The following is a 20,138-nucleotide window of genomic DNA, read 5'->3' on the forward strand; positions in this document are numbered from 1 at the left end:
CCAGCTCCATGGCACTCAATCATATCTTGTCCACAGAATATGAGAAAACTCAGCCAAAAGCTTGTTGAGTATTCTCAAAGGAGGGAGTTGTTGGTGTCACTAGGCATCACCCTAGGTAACTCGGGGGGTTGGAAGACCCGAGAGTCAATGAAGCCCCCCCGCTCTAGGCCAAAGTGAATCAAAGCCCCTGCATGTTAAACTTTACTAACCTCACAGGCCAGCAGCTGGGAAGCAGTAGTGATAAGGGAAACCTACATGCTTCTAGCTGAGGGACAAGATTACTTGCAGAAAGAAACAGTGAGAACAAGCTGCACAGCCAAGGTACTACTGACTTCCTGAGGAAACTAGAATCCATCGGTGATCTTCCAGAAAACACCATCCTGGCCACTATGGACGTAGAAGCCCTCTACACCAATATTCCACACACAGATGGACTACAAGCTATCGGGAACAGTATCCCCGATAATGTCACAGCTAACCTAGTGGCTGAACTCTGTGACTTTGTCCTCACCCACAACTATTTCACATTTGGGGACAATATATACCTTCAAGTCAGCGGCACTGCTATGGGTACCCGCATGGCCCCGCAGTATGCCAACATTTTTATGGCTGACTTAGAACAACGCTTCCTTAGCTCTCGTCCCCTAACGCCCCTACTTTACTTGCGCTACATTGATGACATCTTCATCATCTGGACCCATGGAAAAGAAGCCCTTGAGGAATTCCACCATGATTTCAATAATTTCCATCCCACCATCAACCTCAGCCTAGATCAATCCACACAAGCGGTCCATTTCCTGGACACTACTGTGCTAATAAGCGATGGTCACATAAATACCACCCTGTACCGGAAACCTACTGACCGCTACACTTACCTACATGCCTCCAGCTTCCATCCAGGACACACCACACGATCCATTGTCTACAGCCAAGCTCTAAGATATAACCGCATTTGCTCCAATCCCTCAGATAGAGACAAGCACCTACAAGATCTCTATCAAGCATTCTTAAAACTACAATACCCACCTGCTGAAGTGAAAAAACAGATTGACAGAGCCAGACGAGTACCCAGAAGTCACCTCCTACAAGACAGGGCCAACAAAGAAAATAACAGAACACCACTAGCTGTCACCTTCAGCCCCCAACTAAAACCTCTCCAGCGCATCATCAGAGATCTACAACCTATCCTGAAAGATGATCCTTTACTCTCACAGATCTTGGGAGACAGACCTGTCCTCGCTTACAGACAACCCCCCAACCTAAAGCAAATACTCACCAGCAACCACACATCACTGAACAAAAACACTGACCCAGGAACCTATCCTTGTAACAAAGCCCGATGCCAACTCTGTCCACATATCTATTCAAGTGACACCATCATAGGGCCTAATCACATCAGCTATACCATCAGTGGCTCGTTCACCTGCACATCTACCAATGTGATATATGCCATCATGTGCCAGCAATGCCCCTCTGCCATGTACATTGGCCAAACCGGACAGTCTCTACGCAAAAGAATTAATGGACACAAATCTGACATCAGGAATCATAATACTCAAAAACCAGTGGGAGAACACTTTAACCTGTCTGGCCATTCTTTGACAGACCTGCGGGTGGCTATCTTAAAACAGAAAAACTTCAAAAACAGACTCCAACGAGAGACTGCTGAGCTGGAATTGATATGCAAACTAGACACAATCAACTCAGGGCTAAATAGGGATTGGGAATGGCTGAGCCATTACAAACATTGAATCTATCTCCCCTTGTAAGTATTTTCACACTTGCTTCTTATCAAACTGTCTGTACTGAACCATCTTGATTATCACTTCAAAAGTTTTTTTTCTCTTACTTAATTGGCCTCTCAGAGTTGGTAAGACAACTCCCACCTGTTCATGCTCTCTGTATGTGTGTGTATATATATCTCCTCAATATATGGTTCACTCTTTATGCATCCGAAGAAGTGGGTTGTAGCCCACGAAAGCTTATGCTCTAATAAATTTGTTAGTCTCTAAGGTGCCACAAGTACTCCTGTTATTTTTGCGGATACAGACTAACACGGCTGCTACTCTGAAAACAGCCAAGGTCGTGTAATGTAGCCAGAGGGAGAAAGGGGGAGAGGTGGGAATGTGGGGGGGGGTGAGAAAGGATGGGGGAAGAAGGGAAAGGCTTAGCTGCAAACTGTATAAAAAGACAAAGGCCGCTTATGTTGGTGTGCTTGATTTGAGACGTGCCTGTCTCCTTGCACCACTTTGAGATCTCAAATAAACTTTGATTGCTTCTCCACCCTGGGGTGTTCATTGGCGTGAAGCACACCGGACAACGGACCCCGCTGTTGCTGTCCTCGGGCACTCTGTGCCGGCAACAGGGTGATGGGGTAAATCATGCCTTGCCAGAGGGCCCGTCCGCAGGCCGGCGCATGGCCCTGCCCCCTCCAGGGCGGAGTGATGGCAGCGCCTCCGTGGGAACCCTCAGGGCCCAGGGGATGCTGGGCCAGTCAGGGCCGGGCTGCGTGGAGCAGGCTCGGGTGTGTCGGCAGCTGGAGGCAGCTCCTGGTCGCTGCGCCTGCCCCAAATCCATGCTCTGACTTGGCAAAGCGAAGGTGTTAGACGGAGGCGTGTGCTCCCTCCCCTGTGTGCTCTGTAGCCCCTGTGAGAGCCGGACGCTGGTGTTGTGGGGCGGTGTGGCCCTCAGCGCTGAATTCCCTGGGCTGCAGAGTCTGAGTGTCGCTGAGCTCGACATTCTGCGTGGGCACGAGGCCGCTCCGGGCACCCTTCACTCTGGGCAGTTCATTTCCATGGTTTTCTTGCAAATCACCCCACGACTTCCCCAGATCCCTCACCCCAGCTCTAGCCTGCCCTGGCCTCTGCCTGCTCTGTGAGGGTCACCCCGGGTTTAGCAGGTCCTGGCTGCATGCGAGTCCCTTCGCTGCTGCAGCACCATCTCCTCATCTCCTGTCTCTGCCTGTCCAGCCCAGCCCGCTCCTCCTCCCCCCCAGCCTGCGCCCCACCCAGGGGCAGGGTCATCCAGGGCCCCACAGGTCCAGGAGCTGGGGGAGGATGCAGGAGCAGGGCAGGGACTGATGTGGAGTCAGCAGGGGGCACTTTTTGGGGGCTCACAAGTGGGGGGACACAGGTGTGGGTAGGTGGCAACGAGCTAAAGCCTTCCCCCCATTCCCCACTGCACTGCTCTGACCCCCTCCCTACACACACCCCACACTGCTCTGACCCCCCTTTCCATCCAGGGGTGGGGGAGCCTGGAGCCCCCGCCCTTGGCCTGGTGCAGCAGCGATGGAGAGGAACTGTGGAGCGATGCGGGTATCAGTAGGGGAGGGAGGGGAAAGGGCCCAGCTTCTCCACTTCTGTCTCTGCTCCATCAGCGCGTTGGGACCCCCGGAGCAAAGGCCCTTTGAGGACAGTTCACTGAGGGATTGTAGAAAAACAGCACTTTTCAAAACCCAGTTCCTGGGCAAAGCTGCAGCCGTTGAACTGGGATTTTCAGAACCCAGTGGTGCTGGGATGGTCCGTTCCTCTGAATAAGGGTCCTGGTGCCAGAGCGCGGCCTGATGGGGTAAAGGTTGGCCCAGGGGGAAGAGACCCCACCCTGCACTGACCCCCACACCATGAGTGTTGCTCGAGCACCCCCCACACCCATCCCTCTTCATTACCCCCCCACCCCCGCGCACGCACTTTCCCCAGCTCGGCGCCTACAAAGTTACAAGAATCTGAGCATGTAGCTGAGTCTGGGCTGGTGCCACCAGCTGGGCCCTGGCCCATTGAGTGGGTCAATGGGGCACAGCTGGAGCGGGGCAGTTTATCAAAGGCAGGGGCCAGGCACCAGCCTCAGGGCTGGGAGAGGGGGATTTGCCTCTCCCCACACTCCGGGTGGGACAGAAACAATGTGCAGCCGGGCAGCTGTTAGCAGGTGGCTCTGGAAGGGGCCCACCTGGCGATTCCATAAGGAGAGAGCGACTCCAAGGGCCGCCCAGCGTGAGCCAGGGAGATGCCATCCAGCGGGAGGCTCCTGGCTTGGGGCTCGGTCGCCCTGGCCCTGTGCGTGGCAGCCCCAGGTAACGCCTTCCCCCAGGTAGCCCCAGGCTGTGCCCTCCAGGACCCCGATCTAACTGTTCCCCTGGGAGGGGGTTGTGGGAGAATGAATGAGTCAACAGTGTGCCCTTGTTGCCAAGAAGGCTAACAGCATTTTGGGCTGTATAAGTAGGGGCATTGCCAGCAGATCGAGGGACGTGATCATTCCCCTCTATTCGACATTGGTGAGGCCTCATCTGGAGTACTGTGTCCAGTTTTGGGCCCCACACTACAAGAAGGATATGGAAAAATTGGAAAGAGTCCAGCGGAGGGCAACAAAAACTATTAGGGGGCTGGAGCACATGACTTATGAGGAGAGGCTGAGGGAACTGGGATTGTTTAGTCTGCAGAAGAGAAGAATGAGGGGGGATTTGATAGCTACTTTTAACTACCTGAAAGGGGGTTCCAAAAAAGATGGATCTAGACTGTTCTCAGTGGTAGTAGATGACAGAACAAGGAGTAATGGTCTCAAGTTGCAGTGGGGGAGGTTTAGGTTGGATATTAGGAAAAACTTTTTCACTAGGAGGGTGGTGAAGCACTGGAATGGTTACCTAGGGAGGTGGTGGAATGTCCTTCCTTAGAGGTTTTTAAGGTCAGGCTTGACAAAGCCCTGGCTGGGATGATTTAGTTGGGGATTGATCCTGCTTTGAGCAGGGGGGTTGGACTAGATGACCTCCTGAGGTCCCTTCCAACCCTGATATTCTATGATTCTATGATTCTATGAATGTATAGGGGAATCGTCCGGAAGCTTTTCCTTCTTGTGGAAAAACTTCTGCTCTGATTTACTGATCTGCTGCAAATAGCTGAGCGTGTCCCAAACTCAGCTGCAGAGCATCCGGGGGGCAGATACAGGGTCCCTGCGCAGGGCTGGGGGAGTGCAACATAAAGTACAGGCAATAGCTAATGGGTGTGTAGCTTGGACACCCAAGGGCAGCTCAGTGGGTGAGGCAGCTGCCTCTGCACCACCCCCCAAATGGAGAGCAGGGGAAGCGGAGAGTAACAGCTGCTCACTGTACTATACATCAATGTCGTAACCGTGTCGGTCCCAGAAAATTGGAGAGATGAGGTAGGGGCGGTAACAGATTTTATTGGACCAGCCTCTGCTGGTGAGAGAGACACACTTTGGAGTTTACATGGCCCTCATCTTCAGGTCCAACCTGTGCAGCTTGATAGCTCATCTCTCTGACCAGCAGAAGCTGGGTCAATAAGAGATGTTACCTCACCCACCTGGCCTCTCTGACTGTTCAATAGACTCTCCTCCACAGCTTTAAACCTTTTATGTAGGGAGGGTAAATAACAGATTTGTCATATGGGGAAACTGAGGCACAACCTTGCCCAAGGTCAGCAATGGTATTAGAACGCAGGTTGCTAGCCTCCAAGTCTAGCACCATCTCCACTAACCCACTCAAGCGGTCATCGCTTTCCTCCCAGGGCATCGATTCCCCCTGCCCCCAGTGTATAATAATTAAATGGCAAAGAAGTTGGGGACCCACTGGGGTCAGCTGTGCCACTAGGCAGATGCAGGGGCTCCTTGCCATGGGGACTGTCAGCAGTGAGGTGGGAGAGGAGGGTGGCGGGTAAGTGAATGTAGAGTGATGGTCTCGTGTAACCAAGGTTAAAGGGGCTGCAAAGGGTGGAAGGAGCTGTCACATTCAACAGCTGTGGTTGTCTTTCTGTGGCGCAGGCGAAGGGTTTGTGTGTAGGGAACTGCTGGTCAGTGCCAGGTGAGGACGTGGTGCAGACTCACTGGGGCATCGCTGCAAGAGGGCAGAGTTTAGGTGGCGTGGGCGCTTCACTTCCCTCCGTGCTGCCTGGTGCTCACCAGTTTGAGTTTTGCTGAATTTGACGTCCTGAAAGGGCATGAACTGTCGCTGGACAACCTTAACTCTGCGTTAAAAAAACTTTTTGCTATTTGATTTCCCAGCTTTTGGACCAGAAAGAGAAAAGTTGTTGATTGGAGCTAGTGGTCCCATGGGTTGGTGTAATTATCATGTAGGCAGTTCAGACACCCCTGCGGACAGGCAATGACAACGCCGAGCTCTTACAGAGTACTTTTCAGTTGTAGCTCTCAATCAGGGGAAACATCATTATTCACCTAGTTACGATGGGGAAACTGAGGCACAGGATCATTCAGCAGGCCAGTGACAGCATCCCAGGCTTTCTGAGTCCCAGTGTGCTGTTCTTTCCACTAGGTCACACTGCTGCTGTGAGGCACAGTGATTCCTATATACCCCCCCCCCATCCTCTGTACACATTATGGTAGCAGTCGGAGGATAACAATCATGCTTTAAAACAGTTGGAACCTGTAACTGCTAATAGAGCCAGTAAGAGAAATCTCCGATGTGATCCATGTCCCAAGAAGGCAACAGTTTTATTACATGGTAGTTACAGACGCTTTATGCCAGCAGTTCCAGTTCAGCCCCCTCCCCCCGTCCCATTAAACCATTTGTATTTGGGAAGCCAGGTGTGCCTCCCAAAATGCTGGGAGAATCTGTGAACTTTAAGACAAGCTGTTTGGGACGATGTCTCAGGAACTTCTTGCTCAAATGACCTCAGATTTGTCTCTCTAGCCTTGCCCCACGCCCCCCGGAGGCAGGGCAAAGTTCTGGACAATCTGGATGTGCATGTGGATTTTGCAACACTTAGGGAAAAAAACCTTTAAACAGAAAAACATCTCCGGCATCACCGGGGCAGGGCTGGTGCAGTGGCGCTGCACTACGATACTGATGAAATTAACTAGCAGCAACTGCTTTGCTCTCTGCAGATCCCCAGCCTGGGGTCAGCCTGGAGGCATGGGAGTGACGTGACCCATTCAGCATGGTGAGGTGTTGTCAGAGGAAGGAGAACGCCCCCTGGAGGTGAACACCAGATACCAGAGCCCTGAGACACTCTGGATACCAGAGCCCTGAGACACTCTCTTCATCTCCATGGGTGGTCCCCCTCCCCCACCCCAGTCCTAGAAAGCCTGTGAGATGCACTGAGCACACCCATCCTCAGCTCCTCACCCCCGGGTCAGCTGTGTGTTCTCGGGGCATGATACTAGGGTGGCTGTTCTTGGCTCCCCATACAGAGGGGTGGGGCTCCCCCACACACTGCTCTTCATGGGGGGGGGCAAGGAGAGGAGCTCAGACACCCCAAGAAGGGCAAATCACCCAGAACCTGCTCACATGAGCAAGGAGGAAAAGGAGGCACTAGCCCTCCAGAGCCTGCAACACAAATGGGGTGCAGGGAGTGGGGCTCAGACCCCCCCCAGGGGGACAGGGGCTCCCCACATCCAAGCACATGCACAAAGGTAGGGAGAGGGGAATCAGACCCCACCTCCAGATCCTGACACACACATGGGACGGAGAATGTGGGGCTGACAGCACCTATTCTCCTCCAGTCCCTCAAACCATGTCCACTTCCCAGTGCCCCACTCCACCTGACCCCCCACCCACAATCCCCACTCCCCTTGCTGCCCCCCCAAATCCTTCCTTATTCCAACTTACTCTTCCACCCCTAATCACCCTCCCCTCTCAGTGGGGATTTGCACCTGTAATTTATTCTCTGTTCAAAACTCCATTCAGCACTACCTGGATATTCAGCTGTGGTCAGATTTCATTTCCACTGTGGCAGAGGCCTTGCGTAGCAAGATGGCTCCTTGTTTAATTTCCGATTTCTGCCTCGGGTTGGGTTTGAACTCATGGTGCTAATTCTGTGTTGCACAGATCCAGTGGCTGCTATAGTCCATGCTGACCTAATCACGCACAGTGCAAAGTGTTCCGTGCATGAGCCTTAAAACTGCTCAGCACGCGACTAACTGGAGACCCAAACTTTGGCTAATGACACTAGAATTAGATTTCTCCCCAGAGGGTGCCGTGCCCTCGGTTGGGAGTGAGCCTCAAACGGCTGAGGCCCCAGTGTGATGGTCTGAGCCCCGGCTTCATCTCTTCATCTCATGCAAAAAAAAAAAAAAAAAAAGTTGCCAAAAAAGTCAACTTTAAGCCAAGCTGTTTTTTTCAGAGGGGCTGTAACTTGGGGACCCCTTGATCGAATGGGACCAAATATGGATCAGAAGCCGAACCCCCTGCCCTCATGAGACACACCAAGTTTCAAGGCAATCTGAGTAATCGTGCGGATTTTAGAATAATTAGAGTCAAGCTGTAGACAGAAAGCTGGTCTGAGCCTTCATGAGAGCAGAGTCTCGTTTGTCTGTTCCTCTATCTCTCTGCTTCCCTCACAGGCTCAGCCTCCCCCCACTGCACCATCCCCTTTATTTACAAGGGGAGATCGTACTCCTCATGCACCACGGATGTACGAAGGGACAAGAAGCTCTGGTGTGCAACCACCGGCAGCTACACCAAGGACGGCTGGTGGAGGTTCTGCTCTCCCATGGGTGAGGCCTAGCTGCCTTCGCTTCTCGCTCCGTTTGTTCCGCTGGGCCCTAACGCCAGGGAAGCCATCCCACTCGCTGCAAGGAAACGTCCCGGCTCCAAATCCACTGGCCAGGCTTTTCTGAGACCATAACTTCCAGCTGGAGCGAGGTGCCTTGGGAAACGCCCCTGCCTCTGTGAGCCTGAAGACCTTTGAAAATTTAGCCCCAGGCAACTAAGGCCCGGGTATTCAAAGGTATTTAGCAATTGTTACCTCAGTGTTCCAAAGCCAACTGATTTAAGATCCTAAATGTCATTTCCAAAAAGCATTTTGACATTGACAATGTGATTTTGGTCTACTAAGTGCCTAAATCCCTTTGGAAGAGATTTAGTCTCGCACCTCAGTCGGCTTTGCAATGCCTAAATTATTTGGAGAATGGGACACCTAAGACGCTGTGGGTACGTCTACCCAGCAAAAACAAACAAAAACACAAAACCCTGCAGCAGCAAGTCTCAGAACTCGGGTCAACTGACTCAATGACTTCCTTGTAAGCCTGGGTAAGTCACCTCCCCACCTTGTGCCTCCATTTCCCCTCCCACCCTTTGTCTGTCTCACTCAGCTATTTTGACTGTGAGCTCTCTGAGGCATTGACTGTCTCTCCCTGTGGGTCTGGGCAGCGCCTGGCACAGTGGGTTTCCTGGTGGACAGTTTAGTTGCTGAAAAAAAGCAGCGTCAGCTGACCTAAAACTATTCACGATTTTGCGTCTAGCTCCCAAGAATGACTCTTGCCGAGGCTGTGGGAGACTCGAGGCCGTGCTCTCGTTATTTCATTCCCATTCGCTTTTTCCACTTTTTTCAGGCTGCCGAAAAATCTGAAACACGTTGGTTTGGGTTCAACCCAAAATGAAACTTTTGCAAAACATTTTCAGAACTGCCAGTGAACCAAAAAGCCATTGTCAGCCCCGTGTGGGGGGAGAGGGAGGATAGTAATAATAAATCCTGAGATGACAATGTGGGTCTGACTCCATTGCAGTCAGGGGTGTCTGCAAACTGATTCTAGAGTCACTGCGCTCAGCTTCTGGCCCCTTGTGCCGAGCTGCAGTTAAATCCCTGGGGTAGATAATCTGCGCTAACAAACCCGATCAAAGCCAGCTGGCACAGGACAGAGGGGAGTTGGGGGTCAGATCAATTCTTAAATGAGAATGGAGAACTCCCTGTGAGTGGCAATGTAGCTGTCTCTGGGGATCGAGCTGGTTCCTTCCCCCACCCCCATGTTACCTAGGGCCAGATCCTCAGCTGGTGTAAATTGGCATCACTCCGTGGGTTTCACTGGATCTGCGCTGCTTTACGCCAACTTGGATCTGGCCCCATTTGCTCCAGTGGAGCGGGGCTGATTGACACCATTTCTGATCATCACTTGCCTTTCCCTGCTCTCTCCCCGTTTCACTCTCAGGTCCAGACTCTCTGCCCTGCCCCTTCCTCTTTAAGCACAAGGGGAAATCGTACTGGGCCTGCACCAGGGACGGAAGCACCGACAGGCGACTCTGGTGTGCGACCACCAGCGACTACGACGAGGATGGCAAATGGAAGTTCTGCACCCGGAAGGGTGAGTCCTTGTGTCTGTGCCGTGCTAACTAGAGCGGGTCGCAGCTGAGAATGCCCAGATCGCCAGATCAGGACAGATCGCCAGAGAACGGGGCAGACACCCCCAGACTGGTGGGCTAGTCTCTCATTAGATTCACCAAGCCAGGAATAACAGAGCATGCCTGGATCACTAAGCTAGTTTTACCACAGAATACAGACAATCCCCTTGACATTCCAGCCCCTGTTTATCACCCAGGCAAGCTGGACTTTATGGTGTAAGGTTATTAAAACCCCAAACACCATACAATAGGTTCTTCTAACCCCAAGGGGTCAGTCACTTACCACAGCTCACTGGATACGTCAGGATCTCACCAAGAACAACACAGGCAGCCAACCCTTAGTAAACTAACTCAAGATTTATAAATTAAGAAAAAGAAATGAGAGTTATTAAAAGGTTAAAAACCAATAAAACACATGGCAGTGGGATCAGAATAGAGGAGTCCAGCTGTCAGCAGAGATGTAACGTCTGCTAATTCCCAGTACGTCTCTTAGAGTCCCTCCATGCATCTTGCAGGGCAGCCCAAAATGATTATTGGGGGATCTCACTCCAGTGGCTCAAACTCTCCCGATGTAGGTGGGCTGTGATGGCAGGATGGTGCCCAGGGCTTCCCTTTTATAGCTGAAGCAGGCCAGCAAGCCGACCGTCATCACCCCCACATGGGAACTGGCTTTGATGAAGAAGGCAGCAATACAGACAACTTGGGTTCCCACTGGTCAATGCCATGACCCTTGCTAGTGTTCAATCCAATTCATGCAGCCATTCAAACGACAACGCTGGTTTGCAGGTGGGTTTTCAATGTAAATCACATGTTTCAGATAGACCAAGACAGAGGTTCTCAACCTACTTACCATTGCGGGCCTCATATGCAACTCTCTGTGGGTTATGTGTACTGCAACCACACAATATGTATACCACCTGTATGGCCCTGAGGTTGTCACATGGGCCACAGCTGTGTGCTGAGTGGGCCGCAAGCGAACCACAGACCGCAGGCTGAGAACCACTGAAAGACAATAACATCCTCATTCTAGTAAACTTCATCTAACTGATAAATGCAGGCCTTTTGATCTAATGGTGATTGAGTGTACATTGCATACATAACGTAGAGGTAACTGCTGAGTGACATCAGGGTAAGTTACACAGGAAGTCGGGGAATACAGACAAATGCAATTAGCGTCTACTCTTGATTCTTATCACACAAGTGAATGGGCTGGATTACACCACAGTGCCTCTTGGCCTGCCTTTAAGAATTACACACATGTGAATCAGCCTGTTAACTTTCTCCTGAGCTGGTTTGCCAGCCCCACTGTCTGCACCTCCTGCTCCCTCCCCCTGCAGGGCACAGCCATCATTGTGCACCGTGATAATGCCAGGGAAACAGCCCTGCTCGCTGCAAGGAAACAGCCCCAGCTTCAAATCCATTGGCCAAGCTTTCCCGGGGCACCAGTTAATCCTCTCTGAGCAGCGTTGGGTTTAAGGATCATTCACCTTCTCTCCCTCTCTCCATTTGCATGAATATCTGTCGCTCCCACTCAGCACAATCAGACAATGAAGCTCCCACAATTCCATACCGTTCAGACACACACAGAGAAGCAATGAGATGGGGCAGGGAATGCGTGGTGGTGTCACAGGTATCAAGGTATTCAGAAATACGGCTCTGTAATCTAGCATGCCAAGGTTTAGCCAGATCTGCTGGCAGGCAGCTGAAGCTACGCAAATTGCGACCGGAAAGGAGGTTTATAAAATGTTTTTCAGGATGGATAATTAATCACTGGAACAACTTGCCACATGATGGAGACTCTCTAGGTGTCTTTATCTGGAGACTGGGCGTCTTTCTCAAAGATCTTCTCCAGCTCAACTATAAGCTACTGGCTGGATGCAGAAACCACTGTGTTATACAGGAGGGCCGAGTAGCTGACCAGAATGGTCTCTTCTGGCCTTAACATCTACGAATCTATAAAGGTTTCAGCCACACAAATTTGATTTGGCCACATTAGTCCAGAAAGAAGAGGCAGGAGTTAGTGCTTTTCATCCTGAATCCATGCTGACAAAACCCCACCCACACATCCCACCCCAGCGTTGGGTATCTCCCTGCCACACATCCGGTGGGTGGTAGTTTCGCAAAGTTTCAAGGAGTGTGTAATGTTCAGGAGCGGGTGACTTCCCCTGGGACTTGTGCTGCTCACGGAGATGCTGCTGAATCTCCCAGCCAGGTCCGATCCTTCCTATCTCTGCCCGGGAAACCTTCTGGCCATTAGACCAACTCCAGCAGCGTCCCTGGGGAACCAATGCAACGGCTGCGTTTGGGAAGAGAGAGCGGGGCTGCAGGAGACACGGGAGGGGGAGGGAGAGAAAACAGGATGGAGGATGGAAAACAAAGGCTGGGAAAATACATGTGAATGAGAAAAAAGAGACAGAAAAAAAGAGAGGAGGGGAAACAGAGAGAGCGACAATCAGCCCAGCTGCTGCTAACGCAATTCTAGCATCAGGGCAGGGGGAAAGCTCAGATCTTCAGAGACTGGAGAGCATCAGGATCCTCGGGGCTTGTTACTTTTAATTGTCAGTCTCCATCCCTGCTTGTGCAGCGGGGACTAGGGCTCTGGCCCGGGGGTCAGGACACCTGGGGTTCAGCTCTGACCAATCCACGACTTCCTCTGTAACCCTGGGTCAGTCACGTCACCACCCCGTGCCTCAGTTTCCCCTCCCATGCCTTGTCTATCTCATCTGTTTTGATTTTAATCTCTCTGAGGCATCCCATGTTTTTCCACTGGCACAATGGGGCCCCAATCTCGGCTGGGGTCTGTGCAGCACCCGGCAAAGTGGGGCCCTGATCTCAGTTAGGGTCCGTGCAGCACCCGGCACAGTGGGGCCCCGATCTCGGCTGGAGTCCATGCAGCATCCGGCACAGTGGGGCCCTGATCTCAGTTAGGGTCCATGCAGCATCCGGCACAGTGTGGCCCTGATCTCAGTTAGGGTCCATGCAGCATCCGGCACAGTGTGGCCCTGATCTCGGTTGAGGTCTGTGCAGTGCCTGGCACAATGGGGCCCCGCTCTCAGTAAGGGTCATTCTAATATTAAATCCTGAGATGAGGGTCTGAGGCTGATTCCAGCTGCAGTCATTGGCATGACTCCAAATCGACTCTGGAGTAACTAGGATCAGGTTCTGGTCCCTTGTTCCAAGATGCAGTTATATCCCTTAGCATTTCTAGTGTAAATAATCTGCAATAACAACCCAGATCAGAGCAAGCACATAAAAAACAGGGGTGAATTTGGACATCAGACCAGTTCCTAAGTGGGAACAAAGACCCCCCCTGTCCATGCCGGTGTAGCTGACTACTAGCTGCTTTTCCCCTCTCCTACTTAGGGCCAGATTCACCACTGGTGTAAATTGGCATCGCTCCGCGGCTTCAGCAGATCTGTGCCGATTTACAGCAGCTCGGAATCTGGCCTTTTAATTCAAATGAAGCCAGGTCAATTTACACCTGCTGGGGATTCTGACCTAGTGACTCCAGTGAAGCAAGGCAGAATTACACCACTTGGGGATCTGATCCATTGACTCCAGTGGCACGGTGCCCATTTATATCACTCGTGGTTGTAATTTGTCTCTCCCCGTTTCACTTTCCATCTCAGTCTCTCCCCCCTGTGCCTTCCCCTTTATTTACAAGGGGAAATCGTACTCGGCCTGCACCTGGGATGGGACTAGAAGCAGGTTGCGCTGGTGCGCGACCACCATGAGCTACGACACAGACAGCAGGTGGAGATACTGCAGCGTGACGGGTGAGTCCTGGCAGGCTTCGCCTCTTACACCCTTCCCCTGTGCAGCACAGCGGCCATTCGGCTCGGCCAGGGAAACAGCCCCCACTCGCTGCAAGGGAACGACCCAGCTCCAAATCCGCTGGGCAAACTTTTCTGAGACGCCAGTTAATTCCCTCCTAGGAGCGTTTGATTTAACGATTGATCGGTCGCCCTCCCTCTTGCCACTGCTCCTTCATGTGCAAAAATCTGCACTGGCTCGGGCCAGTGACACAATGGTGCTCTCACAATGCCACACACTCATCTCCCGAAAACACACACACGTGCACGCGGGGCGGGAACGAGAGAGGACACGTGCTGCGATGACGTGTGCTATAAGACAGCATTAAAATATTGAGAAATAAGGCCCTTGGAGACTAGCAGAAAAAGGCAGAGCCAGAGGCTGGACGTTGAAGTTAAACAAATTCAGACTGGAAATAAAATGCCATTGCAGCGGGGGACCGGACCCTGAGTCTCCCCTGGGGGTGCTCTAACCACAAGGCTACACAGCCCTCCTCCCCCCTGGTTTAGTCCATTCTCGCTCACACAGAGGGGGGATTGGACCCGGGTCTCCCACGTCCCAGGTGAGCGCTTGAAACCCAGGGCTAAACATTATGAGGGAGACACCCCCCACTGCCTTCCCCAGCTGGGCTCTGAATGGGGCCCAGCACACCCAGCGGATCGGGCCTGAGGGCAAATCGACCTGGGGCTGGCCCATCTCCCACTGGGGGCAGGGGGGGACAGACAGCCGGGCGCCTGGAGGGAGACGGCATGTGCAGGCCCAGAGGCTGCCGGGAGCGCCTGGGCAGCCTTCACAGTGCAGACGCTGGCGGCGAGCGAGGCCAGGTGCCTATGCGGGCAGGAGGCAGCTGCGGGGGGAGGGGGGACGGGCGCAGTGACACCTAATGCTGGGGTTTAGGTGCCCACGTCCCTCTGTGGATCTGGGCCAACGGCCCCTTCTGGCCTTCAAATCTAGGGCTCCATAAAGGCTTCGTCCACATGGGTTAGACTTGGCCACATCTGTGTCTGTGCAGCACAGTGGGGTGCTGGGCCATGACTGGGGCTCCCAGTGCTACCGTAATACACCTAATATATAATGTACAGTGCCTAGTACAGTGGGGTGCTGGGCCATGACTGGGGCTCCCAGTGCTACCGTAATACACCTAATATATAATGTACAGTGCCTAGCACAGTGGGGTGCTAGGCCATGACTGGGGCTCCCAGTGCTACCGTAATACACCTAATATATAATGTACCTAATATAATATGTAATGTAAGACTGCTGGCACTAAACATTAAAAAGGTTGTAGAGCAGTTTTTAAACTAGGAGATGGGGGAAAGCCGACTGCTGCAGAGGAGCGTGTGGATCGGACACAGACTTCTCTTAGGGGAGAGTCTGATGATAGAGAATCTCCAGGTTATAGTCAGGAGCAGAGGACTGAAAAGTATAATGTAAGGGCCGGATCAGATGATAAACAGCCACATAAAAAAGAATCTGGCACATCAGAAAAAGGCAGGCTAATAAACAGGGACAAGTTTTTAAAGTGCTTGTACACAAATGCCAGAAGTCTAAATAATAAGATGGGTGAACTAGAGTGCCTTGTGATAAAGGAGGATATAGATATAATAGGCATCACAGAAACCTGGTGGACTGAGAGCAATCAATGGGACACAATCATTCCGGGGTACAAAATATATCGGAAGGACAGAACAGGCCGTGCAGGGGGAGGAGTGGCACTATATGTTAAAGAAAGTGTAGATTCAAATGAAGTAAAAATCTTAAGCGAATCCACAGGTTCCATAGAGTCTCTATGGATAGAAATTTCATGCTCTAGTAAAAATATAACATTAGGGATCTATTATCGACCACCTGACCAGGACAGTAATAGTGATGATGAAATGCTAAGGGAAATTAGAGAGGCTATCAAAATTAAGAACCCAATAATAGTGGGGGATTTCAATTATCCCCATATTGACTGGGAACATTTCACTTCAGGACGAAATGCAGAGATAAAATTTCTCGATACTTTAAATGACTGCTTCATGGAGCAGCTGGTACGGGAACCCACAAGGGGAGAGGCGACTCTAGATTTAATCCTGAGTGGAGCGCAGGAGCTGGTCCAAGAGGTAACTATAGCGGGACCGCTTGGAAATAGTGACCATAATACAATAGCATTCAACATCCCTGTGGTGGGAAGAACACCTCAACTGCCCAACACTGTGGCCTTTAATTTCAAAATGGGGAACTATACAAAAATGAGGGGGTTAGTTAGACAAAAGTTAAAAGGTACAGTGACTAAAGTGAAATCCCTGCAAGTTGCGTGGGCCCTTTTTAAAGACACCATAATAGAGGCTCAACTTCAATGTATACCCCAAATTAAGAAAAACAGTAAAAGAACTAAAAAAGAGCCACCGTGGCTTAACAACCATGTAAAAGAAGCAGTGAGAGATAAAAAGACTTCCTTTAAAAAGTGGAAGTCAAATCCTAGTGAGGCAAATAGAAAGGAGCACAAACACTGCCAACTTAAGTGCAAGAGTGTAATAAGAAAAGCCAAAGAGGAGTTTGAAGAACGGCTAGCCAAAAACTCCAAAGGTAATAACAAAATGTTTTTTAAGTACATCAGAAGCAGGAAGCCTGCTAAACAACCAGTGGGGCCCCTTGACGATGAAAATACAAAAGGAGCGCTTAAAGATGATAAAGTCATTGCGGAGAAACTAAATGGATTCTTTGCTTCAGTCTTCACGGCTGAGGATGTTAGGGAGATTCCCAAACCTGAGCTGGCTTTTGTAGGTGACAAATCTGAGGAACTGTCACAGATTGAAGTATCACTAGAGGAGGTTTTGGAATTAATTGATAAACTCAACATTAACAAGTCACCGGGACCAGATGGCATTCACCCAAGAGTTCTGAAAGAACTCAAATGTGAAGTTGCGGAACTATTAACTAAGGTTTGTAACCTGTCCTTTAAATCGGCTTCGGTACCCAATGACTGGAAGTTAGCTAATGTAACGCCAATATTTAAAAAGGGCTCTAGGGGTGATCCCGGCAATTACAGACCGGTAAGTCTAACGTCGGTACCGGGCAAATTAGTTGAAACAATAGTAAAGAACAAAATTGTCAGACACATAGAAAAACATAAACTCTTGAGCAATAGTCAACATGGTTTCTGTAAAGGGAAATCGTGTCTTACTAATCTATTAGAGTTCTTTGAAGGGGTCAACAAACATGTGGACAAGGGGGATCCGGTGGACATAGTGTACTTAGATTTCCAGAAAGCCTTTGACAAGGTCCCTCACCAAAGGCTCTTACGTAAATTAAGCTGTCATGGGATAAAAGGGAAGGTCCTTTCATGGATTGAGAACTGGTTAAAGGACAGGGAACAAAGGGTAGGAATTAATGGTAAATTCTCAGAATGGAGAGGGGTAACTAGTGGTGTTCCCCAAGGGTCAGTCCTAGGACCTATCCTATTCAATTTATTCATAAATGATCTGGAGAAAGGGGTAAACAGTGAGGTGGCAAAGTTTGCAGATGATACTAAACTACTCAAGATAGTTAAGACCAAAGCAGATTGTGAAGAACTTCAAAAAGATCTCACAAAACTAAGTGATTGGGCAACAAAATGGCAAATGAAATTTAATGTGGATAAATGTAAAGTAATGCACATTGGAAAAAATAACCCCAACTATACATACAACATGATGGGGGCTAATTTAGCTACAACGAGTCAGGAAAAAGATCTTGGCGTCATCGTGGATAGTTCTCTAAAGATGTCCACGCAGTGTGCAGAGGCGGTCAAAAAAGCAAACAGGATGTTAGGAATCATTAAAAAGGGGATAGAGAATAAGACTGAGAATATATTATTGCCCTTATATAAATCCATGGTTCGCCCACATCTCGAATACTGTGTACAGATGTGGTCTCCTCACCTCAAAAAAGATATTCTAGCACTAGAAAAGGTTCAGAAAAGAGCAACTAAAATGATTAAGGGTTTAGAGAGGGTCCCATATGAGGAAAGATTAAAGAGGCTAGGACTCTTCAGTTTGGAAAAGAGAAGACTAAGGGGGGACATGATAGAGGTATATAAAATCATGAGTGATGTTGAGAAAGTGGATAAGGAAAAGTTATTTACTTATTCCCATAATACAAGAACTAGGGGTCACCAAAAGAAATTAATAGGCAGCAGGTTTAAAACAAATAAAAGGAAGTTCTTCTTCACGCAGCGCACAGTCAACTTGTGGAACTCCTTACCTGAGGAGGTTGTGAAGGCTAGGACTATAACAATGTTTAAAAGGGGACTGGATAAATTCATGGTGGCTAAGTCCATAAATGGCTATTAGCCAGGATGGGTAAGAATGGTGTCCCTAGCCTCTGTTCGTCAGAGGATGGAGATGGATGGCAGGAGAGAGATCACTTGATCATTGCCTGTTAGGTTCACTCCCTCTGGGGCACCTGGCATTGGCCACTGTCGGTAGACAGATACTGGGCTAGATGGACCTTTGGTCTGACCCAGTACGGCCTTTCTTATGTTCTTATGTTCTTATGTTCTTACAGTGCCTAGCACAGTGGGGTGCTGGGCCATGACGGGGGCTCCCAGTGCTACTGTAATACCCCTTGTGAGGCTCTGCTTGCTCGGAGTGGCGCTCTATCCCCCTCTAGTGGTGGCTAGGCCCCCTACAGAATGATGAGCCTGCTATTGCCTTGGCTAAAAGACAGGTGTCTTTCAGCTCATGTGGTAGAAGATCCCAGGTTTGATCCCCACTGCCAACACCCTTGGGTGGGTCAGTGTTACACCCTAATATATAATGTACAGTGCCTAGCACAATGGGGTCCTGGGCCAGGAGTGGGACTCCCAGTACTACTATAATACACCTGCTCAGTAATGTACAGCACCTAGCACAATGGGGTCCTGGCTATGATGGGGGTGCCTAGTGCTACTGTAATACCCCAATAAATAATGTACAGCTATTATTATTCCAGAAAGGGAAAGGTGTTTTTCACCCCAAATTCATGCTGACAGAACCTCTCCTCCCAGCCCTGTGTGTCGTGTAGGAGCTACACGTTTGGTGGGAGGTATTTTAGGGACGTTTCTGAGAGTTTGTACTGATTGGGAGGGTGACTTTCCCTGGGATTCTGCTGCTCAGTCATGGAGGCACTTTTGAATCTCCCACCCTAGGCTGGTCCAAGCCTTCCTATCTCTGCCTGCGAAAACTTCCTGCCTGTAGACCCAACGGCTGCAGCCTCCTTGGGGAACGACTACACTGCCTGCATTTTGGAAGAGAGACCGGAGCGGAGGGTGTGGGAGAGAGGACTGGGGTGGGGGGTGGAATTGCTAAAGCAATTCCAGCTGGAGGGCGAGGCAGGGGAAGACCCCTCATCTTCACAGACTGGGGAATGTCGGGATACTCAGGGGTTGGGTTTTTTAAGTTATGTCAGCCCGTGTCTCTGTGCACTGCGCCGTGGGGAGCCACTAGCCACGCTGCGTGGTGGAGGGCGAATGATGCGCGGAGGTGACCCAGGGAAACTGACCAACCGCGACCATGCCGGAGATATTTGCCAGGCACAGGATGTAGGTGATGATGTGCAAGGTGCTGAGCTTCTAAAGCATTAAGAGTCCAATGAAGGAGAGAGCCCATTTGCCCCGGCTCCGGTCTGTGACTTTGCGTTCTGTGGCTGAGTTCTTAGCAGGGCCTCCTGGATCCAAGATCCCGCCGCCGCAGAACTGTGCTCCGGACTCTCAGCTCTCATTTAAAAAGGGGACCCGAGTGTCAGCAGTACAGTGCTGCTTGCCTGCGTCTGAAGAGAGCCTGGAACCATGGCTCTGAAGGGGGAGGGGCACTGCCCCATCCATCTAAAGGGCAATTGACTCTGAAACCTAATGATGGCAGTTGAAATTGAAGCAGGAGGGATAAAATAAACTCTCCCCCAGCACAGCTCCTTCACAGCCAATGAACAGAACATGTCCTTAGCAGAAAAACCCTCTGATTCCTTTCCTAGCTGAGTTGAAATGTCCCACTGGCCATGGTACCAGTCAGTGTTTCTGTCTCTCGCAGATTACGACAATGGAGAAGCGTGTGTTTTCCCTTTCACCTACAAGGGCAAATGCTTCTCTGCTTGTACCAAGTTTGACAATCTCTTCGGGAGGTTCTGGTGTGCCACCACTGACAGCTACTGCACGGACCACCAGTGGGTTTTCTGTCCTGACTGAGGAGGGAGAAGGAGGAGCTGAAGAGACGGGCAGTGCCAGAGCCGTTGATGTCCCACGACACCA

At 50.7% G+C, this 20,138-nt stretch overlaps 1 protein-coding gene across 1 annotated transcript; it reads left to right on the forward strand.

Annotated features, from left to right (window-relative positions):
* Positions 1–3,999: 3,999 nt before the first annotated feature.
* LOC135893273 (matrix metalloproteinase-9-like) lies at positions 4,000–20,075 on the forward strand. Its single transcript, XM_065421075.1, has 5 exons — positions 4,000–4,066; positions 8,305–8,457; positions 9,889–10,041; positions 13,708–13,854; positions 19,921–20,075. Exons 1-5 carry the CDS (start codon positions 4,000–4,002, stop codon positions 20,073–20,075), a joined length of 675 nt encoding a protein of 224 aa, XP_065277147.1.
* The last annotated feature ends 63 nt before the right edge of the window (positions 20,076–20,138 follow it).

This window comes from Emys orbicularis, chromosome 21 (genome assembly GCF_028017835.1).
Source record: "Emys orbicularis isolate rEmyOrb1 chromosome 21, rEmyOrb1.hap1, whole genome shotgun sequence".
NCBI lineage: Eukaryota > Metazoa > Chordata > Testudines > Emydidae > Emys > Emys orbicularis.